Source organism: Saccopteryx leptura, unplaced genomic scaffold (genome assembly GCF_036850995.1).
Source record: "Saccopteryx leptura isolate mSacLep1 unplaced genomic scaffold, mSacLep1_pri_phased_curated manual_scaffold_16, whole genome shotgun sequence".
NCBI classification, from domain to species: domain Eukaryota; kingdom Metazoa; phylum Chordata; class Mammalia; order Chiroptera; family Emballonuridae; genus Saccopteryx; species Saccopteryx leptura.
Window position 1 is genome coordinate 90,194 of NW_027095698.1, and position 8,667 is coordinate 98,860.

At 38.7% G+C, this 8,667-nt stretch overlaps 1 protein-coding gene and 1 non-coding gene across 2 annotated transcripts in view; both read right to left on the reverse strand.

Annotated features, from left to right (window-relative positions):
- LOC136386839 (dmX-like protein 1) overlaps positions 1–5,610 on the reverse strand; it is a gene marked incomplete at its 3' end in the record, with an annotated part of 92,212 nt that extends 86,602 nt beyond the window's left edge. Inside the window, 2 exon segments of the mRNA XM_066357966.1 lie at positions 4,463–4,675; positions 5,514–5,610. Of these exon segments, the coding sequence (XP_066214063.1) occupies positions 4,463–4,675; positions 5,514–5,610 (310 nt within the window).
- Positions 1,437–1,512, reverse strand: TRNAN-GUU (transfer RNA asparagine (anticodon GUU)). The gene has a single exon. It is a non-coding gene; the product is annotated as a tRNA-Asn (tRNA).
- Positions 5,611–8,667: the final 3,057 nt, after the last annotated feature.

The window sequence follows — 8,667 nt, forward strand, 5'->3', positions numbered from 1 at the left end:
TTTCATAACTAAGATTTACCAAATACCGAGTCTGCTATACCACCTATCCTCTAGGTATATGCACTTATAACTGATAGGACATTTTATTTTATTTTTATTATAATTTTATTTTTTTAATGGGGTGACATCAGTAAATCAGCTTACATATATTCAAAGATCAACAAGTCCAGGTTATCTTGTCTTTCAATTATGTTGCATACCCATCACCCAAAGTCAGATTGTCCTCTGTCACCTTCTTTCTAGTTTTCTTTGTGCCCCTCCCCCTCCCCCTTTCCCTCTCCCTTTCCCCCTTCACCCCGTAACCACCACACTCTTATCAATGTCTCTTAGTTTCATTTTATGTGATAGGACATTTTAAACAAATACATTTATGGTGCCCAATTTTCAGATTTTCTTGAAAACATAAGTAATTAAAAATAAACTGGTATAACAACTTAACAAAGGTAAATATGTATATTCTGGCCTCTATTCAAATACCCTGATCCCTATTCCTGTTTAGGAATAGAGAGACTTTCTTTCTTTTTTTTTTTATTTACAAAGACAGAGTGAGAGTCAGAGAAAGGGATAGACAGGGACAGACAGACAGGAACGGAGAGAGATGAGAAGCATTAATCATTAGTTTTTTTGTTTTGTTTTTTTTTTTAATTTTTTTTTAAATTTTATTTATTCATTTTAGGGAGGAGAGAGAAAGGGAGAGAGAGACACAGAGAGGGAGAGAGAGAGGAGAGAGAGACAGAGAGAAGGTGGGGAGGAGCTGGAAGCATCAACTCCCGTATGTGCCTTGACCAGGCAAGCCCAGGGTTTTGAACCGGGGACCTCAGCATTTCCAGGTCGACGCTTTATGCACTGTGCCACCACAGGTCAGGCTTAATCATAAGTTTTTCGTTGCGACACCTTAGTTGTTCATTGACTGCTTTCTCATATGTACCTTGACAGTGGGGCTACAGCAGAACAAGAGACCCTCTGCTCGAGCCAGCGACCTTGAGTCCAGGCTGGTGAGGTTTGCTCAAACCAGATGAGCCCACACTTAAGCTGGTAAACTCACGGTTTTGAATCTGGGTTCTCCACATTCCAGTCCGACACTCTATCCACTGTGCCACCACCTGGTCAGGCTAGAGAGACTTTTTTTTTTTTTTTTGTATTTTTCTGAAGCTGGAAATGGGGAGAGACAGACAGACTCCCGCATACGCCCGACCGGGATCCACACGGCACACCCACCAGGGGCGACGCTCTGTCCACCAGGGGGCGATGCTCTGCCCCTCCAGGGCATCTCTCTGCCGCGGCCAGAGCCACTCTAGCGCCTGGGGCAGAGGACAAGGAGCCATCCCCAGCACCCAGGCCATATTTGCTCCAATGGAGCCTTGGCTGCGGGAGGAGAAGAGAGAGACGGAGAGGAAGGAGTGGGGGGTGGAGAAGCAAACGGCGCTTTTCCTATGTGCCCTGGCCGGAAATCGAACCCGGGTCACCTGCACAACAGGCTGATGCTCTACCGCTGAGCCAACCAGCCAGGGCCTAGAGAGACTTTCTTAAAAGAGACTCTCAAAAATGTTAGACTGTTTACCAGATTTTAAAAATTGGTCAAGACATACAAATCATTAAGAAAAAAATAATTCAATAGAAAATCACGTAAAGAGGAAGAAGCAGCAAACTACGAAAGGGCTAAAATAATTCTGGTCAATTTGCATTCAAGAAAATGCCAAGTAAAACAAGTTGGCATTTTCCTCATATTGGCTGGCAAAACGTAACATAGTATAAAGTATAATAGCAAGGACATGAAAAAAGATATTTGAATGTACGTAGAGGAAGTATAAAATGGTAAACATTTCTGGAGGTCAATTTGGCAGAAGTTACTATGCTGTACATCTGAAATTAATCTGAAAATAAAATTTAAAAAGTTAAATTAAAAAAAATATAACAGAGCCTGCCCAGTGGTGGCACAGTGGATAAAACATCAACCTGGGGCTCTGAGGTCCCAGGTTCAAAACACTAAGGTTGCTGGCTTGAGTATATTTTCATCCAGTTTGAGAGAAGGGTTCCAGCTTAAGTGCGGGGTTGCTGGCTTGAACATGGAATCACAGACATGACCCCATGATTGCTGGCTTGAGCTCAAAGGTAGCTGGCTTGAAGCCCAGGGTCACTGGCTTGAGCCCAGGGTCACTGACTTGAGCAAGGGGTCACTGGCTCAGCTGGAGCCCGACAGTAAAGGCATGTACAAGAAGCAATCAATAAACAAGTAAAGTGCTGCAACTACAAGCTCATGCTTCTCATCTCTTTCCCTTCCTGTCTGTCCATCTGTCTCTTTCTTGAAAAAGTAAAAATAAAATAAAAAAGAAAGAAAAAAACTATATGGCAGAAATTATCGAAACTTATTGAAATTTAAAATGTTTATACCTGGCAATTCCATACTTAGGAATCTATGCTATATAAATTTAACACAATGATGAAAAGATGTGTCATTGTACCATTATCAATACAGTGAAAAACAATTTAAATCAATTTAAATACCATCAATAGAGAAAGTTTTCTCTTAACATTGAATACTCAGGCGCTACTGAAAAAGATGGAATTTAAAAAGCAAGTTGCAAAACACTATTTTTGGTTTAAAAATGAACTCTCATAGTAGAATTTTTTAAAAAACTGCCTATATGAATACGTGTGTAGGAAGATAGAAAAGAATAAATGTAGGACACTCAATAATACGGAAACTTTAAACCTATCTACACCATTTGATTTATTTTCCTAATGAGCATGTACAATCTCATAATTAAAACTTTTTAAAAACAAAAAGATGTATGAACCACCACCTATGGCAGAGATGGCTAAGTGGCCACCACAAATCTGTGCTTCCTACTTCTTAACACGGAATGGCTGGTGATCCAGTCAGGATAGAATGGCTGGTTATCCAGGTCAGGGACCGCATGGAGCCTGTAACTAGCGCTTTCCAATGAAATAAGAAAATGATTATGTGCCAATTCTGAATCAAAATTGAGAAACAGCCATACTGTCTCCTCTCTTTACCAACTGATTAAAGCTAAAAGCAGAAGAGTTTTAGGTCCTAGTGTGAAGCTTCTCAAACTTTAATGTACATAACAATCACCTGGAGATTTCCTCAAAGTATGGGCTCTTACTTAGTAGTTCTGGGTAGAACCTGAGCTTGTGCTTTTTTTTTTTTTTTTTTTAGAGCAGCAGGAAGAGAGAGAAACAGGAACATTGAGCTGCTCTTGTATGTGCCCTGACCTGGGAATCAAACCAGCAACCTCCACACTCCAGGAGGACATTCTGACCAACCAAGCTATCTGGCCAGGGCTTAATTTTTCTTTTTTTTTTTAGATTTTATTTATTTATATTTAGAGATAGAGGCGAGAGAGAGAGAAGTGGGGGAGGAGCAGGAAGCATCAACTTCCATATGCACCTTGACCAGGCAAGGCCAGGGTTTCAAACCAGTAACCTCAGGGTTCCAGGTCGATGCTTTATCCACTGCGCCACCACAAGTCAGGTTTAATTTTTTATTTTCTTTTATTGATTTTTAGAGACAGAGAGAGGAAGGGAGAGAGAGTGATGTGTTCCCTGACCAAAGATCAAACCCACAACCCTGCTGTTTCTGGACAGTGCTCTTAACCAACTGAGTTAATGGGCTTGGGCCAAGATTGTGCATTTCTAACAGGTTTCCAGGTACTGCCAATGCTGCTAGTCCACAGATAGTCCTTTAAGTGGCAAGGCCCTAGGGGGTGACTAAGCCTATGTATGGAGATGTGTGAATCACTACATCACTAGTAGAAGAAACATGAACCTAAAACAGAAACACATACCCTAAATCAGGGGTCCCCAAACTTTTTACACAGGGGGCCAGTACACTGTCCCTCAGACCGTTCGAGGGCCGGACTATAAAAAAACTATGAACAAATCCCTATGCACACTGCACATATCTTATTTTAAAGTAAAAAAACAAAACAGGAACAAATACAATATTTAAAATAAAGAACAAGTAAATTTAAATCAACAAACTGACCAGTATTTCAATGGGAACTATGGGCCTGCTTTTGGCTAATGAGATGGTCAATGTCCGGTTCCATATTTGTCACTGCTAGCCCTAACAAGTGATATGATGCACTTCCGGAGCTGTGACACGTGCGTCCCGCATTACCGAAAGTAGTACTGTAAGTGAGCGCCCCGCGCTTTGTGGCGCCGCCACATACAGTACTCCAGGAGCCATCCTGTGCTCCTCTCACTGACGACCAATGAAAGAGGTGCCCCTTTCGGAAGTGCAGCGGGGGCCGCATGCGGCCCACAGGCCATAGTTTGGGGTCCCCTGCCCTAAATTATTAAATGAGCTAGTCCACGTTTGTATTAATGCAATGGCAATTTTGAAGTTTATTTCTGACAGTGGCTAGTGTTTCCCTAATATAAAAATATTTGCTATTTTGAACAAAATTTACATTTTTTATCCTTCATAAAGCTTTACCTTCATCAGATTTTACATCTGCCTGATTCAAGTCTTCTACACTGGCCTCAGAAGATGGATGTTCAAAACGTTTTCTAAGTTGCTGTAAAAAGACTTCCATGGACAAAGTAAAATGTAACTCTTTATTGTTTAGCCAGTGTACCACAAAAGGTCCACTCTTCTCTTCATGTTCACTTAGAGTTAGAGATGTAATAGAAGGAAGAAGTGGAATGTCTGTAAAGAAAAACAAAAACACAATTAAAATTTCTAACAACATCCAGGTCTCATTTTTTATTGACTATTCCATTTATCTTTAAACCTCTGCAATACATTTTATTTAATCTATAAATAAGACTCTCAATATAAAGTCTGCCACTTATTATTGATAACAGACTTAATGGTAAATTTAACATACCTATTATAAAGGAGATAAAATTATATATTCTAGGTAATGTATAATAATTTATTTTTATATTCATATATTTTTCTTAATTCTAAAAAATTCTCATTGAGAAACATTTGTAATTTGTAGACATTTTAATAAGTCTTAATTTATATATACACTGTGTTAAGAAACATATTTTAACCTGATCTACCAGGCAAAACCCATCATTATGACATCAAAGGAACCAGTGATTTAACTGCACAACAACTTTCCTTCTTACTTAACACACTGAAATTTCAACTTTTTAAATGACCCCGCCCGTCAATACAACTCTAAGACACTGCTCATTTATTAACATCAAGATCGATGTTGGAAAGTAAAAATTTGATGTTCCCTTCTTATATTCAAGAAAGGCATTCAAGAAGAACCAAATCAGCTATAAAAATATTGTCCCCTGGTATTACTTTTGATATAATTGCTAAATTAAACATTTTGAAGTACAAATTCAAAGTAAGTTATGACAATCCCTAATTAATAGAGGTGAAGAAAAAAATTTGTCTATCATATTAAATTACATCTAAGTGTAGCTCATGCTGGTATCTGCTGAAGAGTAAAGGCTGAAATAGATTCAGAGAATGTATTCTAATTCTATGCTTCATGAGAGCAAGGATCACATGTTTTTATCACCCTTCTTTCTCCACTTCCTGTCACTATCTTCAGTCCCTATACTGGCACAGACTAAACATTCAATAAAAGCAGTGAGGGACTTAACTGCCCATTCCATTGTTTCTAGGTGATAAACACTAATGCAGGGATTAAGACAGTGGCCTGCAAGAATCCTAATCGGTACAGTTTTCTGATTTTTGATTTATAATCAACCCCCAAAAAATCAGGAATGCCTCTGGTAGATGACAGACTTAGTTGTTAAGATACACAAGGAGGGACTAATGCTGACTTTTAGCAGAAGCATTCTGGTTTTAAAAACAAAACAAAACAAAAAACACATTTCCTTGTCCTGACCTCATTTAAAGAATTTGATTTATGTCATTTTTTTATGAGGAACGTTCACGGAAAGGATATCAAAAACAGAACTAAGAGAATAGGCTCTTACGAGCTCCTCTCCTGTTTCTATTTGGCAAATAAATAAGGCCACACCTGAGAGAGGGGTTTTAAATAAGAAATAGAGCATCCAGAAAGGTCATTACAAAATATCTATAATTTCAGAAAAAAATTTTGTCTGTCTACCTGCTAATAATATTTTGCATTGATTTGCTCTGTATGTTGGGATTTTCCTTAGGGACCTACAATCTAAGAAACATTTTAGACCTTTCCTTATTGAAAGGAAGACAAAGAGATGCTCCACTGGAAGTAAGGCCCTTAGCCTTTTCCAAGTGAGAATTCAAGCTTTCTATAATCTAAAAATATTGTCTTTTACTCAGAGAGACTCAAAATTATTACACAAATCTTAAAGTTACCTCTGGGTATTATAAACTTTGTCAGAGTGTGTGTGTGTGTGTGTGTGTGTGCGTGTGTGTGTAGATACATTTTTTCCACTGGTCTTTATTTTTAACTTAGTTTTACATTGAAATTATTGCAGTGACACTGGTTAACAAAACTATATCGGTTTCAGGTGCAACACATCTTATATACACCGTATTGTCAATGTATATATTTTGATAAAGGTAATAATTTTTTACAAGCCTGTATACCTTTTTAACAAAAATAATAGCACTCCCCTTTACAGTTTCTTGGCTCTTGAATTCTTTTAGAGCTGGGACTGTTGTCAACCAAATAAAAGAGAATCATCAAATACTCTTTATTCCTACCACAAGTATCTCTACACTTTAATTTATCAAAGCACTTGTCACTTTTATTCAAATAACTAATGGATCTTATTTATCACTGTGTCTTTGAAGAATGCAATATAGCAAATCCAGTGTGCTATAGAAAAATAGGTGATGTTAAATTTATGCTTAAGAATATCCCAAATACAAAGAAGACATGAATAGACATTTCTCCCAGGAAGAGATACAAATGGCCAACAGATATATGAAAAAATGCTCAGCTTCATTAGTTATTAGGGAAATGCAAATCAAAACTACAATGAGATACCACCTCACACCTGTTAGATTAGCTATGATCAACAAGACGGGTAATAGCAAATGTTGGAGAGGCTGTGGAGAAAAAGGAACCCTCATTCACTGTTGGTGGGACTGTAAGGTAGTACAACCATTATGGAGGAAAGTATGGTGGTTCCTCAAAAAACTGCAAATAGAACTACCTTATGACCCAGCAATCCCTCTACTGGGTATATACCCCCAAAACTCAGAAACATTGATACGTGAAGACACATGTAGCCCCATGTTCATTGCAGCACTGTTCACAGTGGCCAAGACATGGAAACAACCAAAAAGCCCTTCAATAGAAGACTGGATAAAGAAGATGTGGCACATATACACTATGGAATACTACTCAGCCATAAGAAACGATGACATCAGATCATTTACAGCAAAATGGTGGGATCTTGATAACATTATAAGGAGTGAAATAAGTAAATCAGAAAAAAACAAGAACTACATGATTCCATACATTGGTGGAACATAAAAATGAGACTAAGAGACATGGACAAGAGTGTGGTGGTTACCAGGGGTGGGGGGAGGGAGGACAGGGGGAGAGTTAGGGGGAGGGGGAGGGGCACAGAGAACTAGATAGAGGGTGGCGAAGGACAATCTGACTTTGGGCGAGGGGTATGCAACATAATTTAATGACAAAATAACCTAGACATGTTTTCTTTGAATATATGTACCCTGATTCATTAATGTCATCCCATTACCATTAATAAAAATTTATTTAAAAAAAAAAAAAAAAAAAAAAGAATATCCCAAATACATAAAAACTTCAGATTAATGCTTATCTTCTGGGGAGAAGTAGGGTGCAAGAAAGATGAAAAAGGCTTTTACTATTCATTTTCTATACAGATGGCATTAATGATAGGCAATTACTGTTTTAATTTTTTCCCAGTAATATTCTATGGTTCTACTTTAAATGTCCCAGCTGTGATCAGTTGGGGCTTATTTATTTGTTTGTTTATACATTCATTTTAGAGAGGAGAGTGAGAATGAAAGAGACAGAGAGAGAGAGAGAGAGAGAGAAAGAGAGAGAGAAAGGGTGGAGGAATAGGAAGCATCAACTCCCATATGTGCCTTGACCAGACAAGTGCAGGGTTTTGAACTGGCAACCTCAGCGTTCCAGATCAAAGCTTTATCCACTTCACCACCACAGGTCAGGCCTGTGATCAGTTGGTTTTTAAACTCACAGAAAATATTTCCTAAAATGAGTACTTATTTTCATCAAATTTATAGACAGATCCAGATATTCTAGATCTGTCCATCTAATTGTACATATTTGACTACAGAAATGAGATTCTTAATTCTTCCAGTTATAACTTTTATATATCTCTGCTCTATTTCTGAAATGGCTCCAAAGATCAAGTACTACCACATTGTTTTTTTTCTTTTCTTTCCTTCTTTCTTTTTTTTTTTTGTATTTTTCTGAAGGTAGAAGTGGGGAGGCTGTCAGAGAGACTCCCGCATGCGCTCGACCGGGATCCACCCGTCATGCCCAGTAGAGGGCGACGCTCTGCCCATCTGGTGCGTTGCTCCGTTGCGGCTGGTGCCATTCTAGCACCTGAGGCAGAGGCTATGGAGCAGTCCTCAGCACCCAGGCCAAGTTTGCTCCCATGAAGCCTTGGCTGTGGGAGGGAAAGAGAGAAATAGAAAGAAAGGAGAGGGGGAAGGGTGAAGAAGCAGATGGGCGATTCTCCTGTGTGCCCTGACTAGGA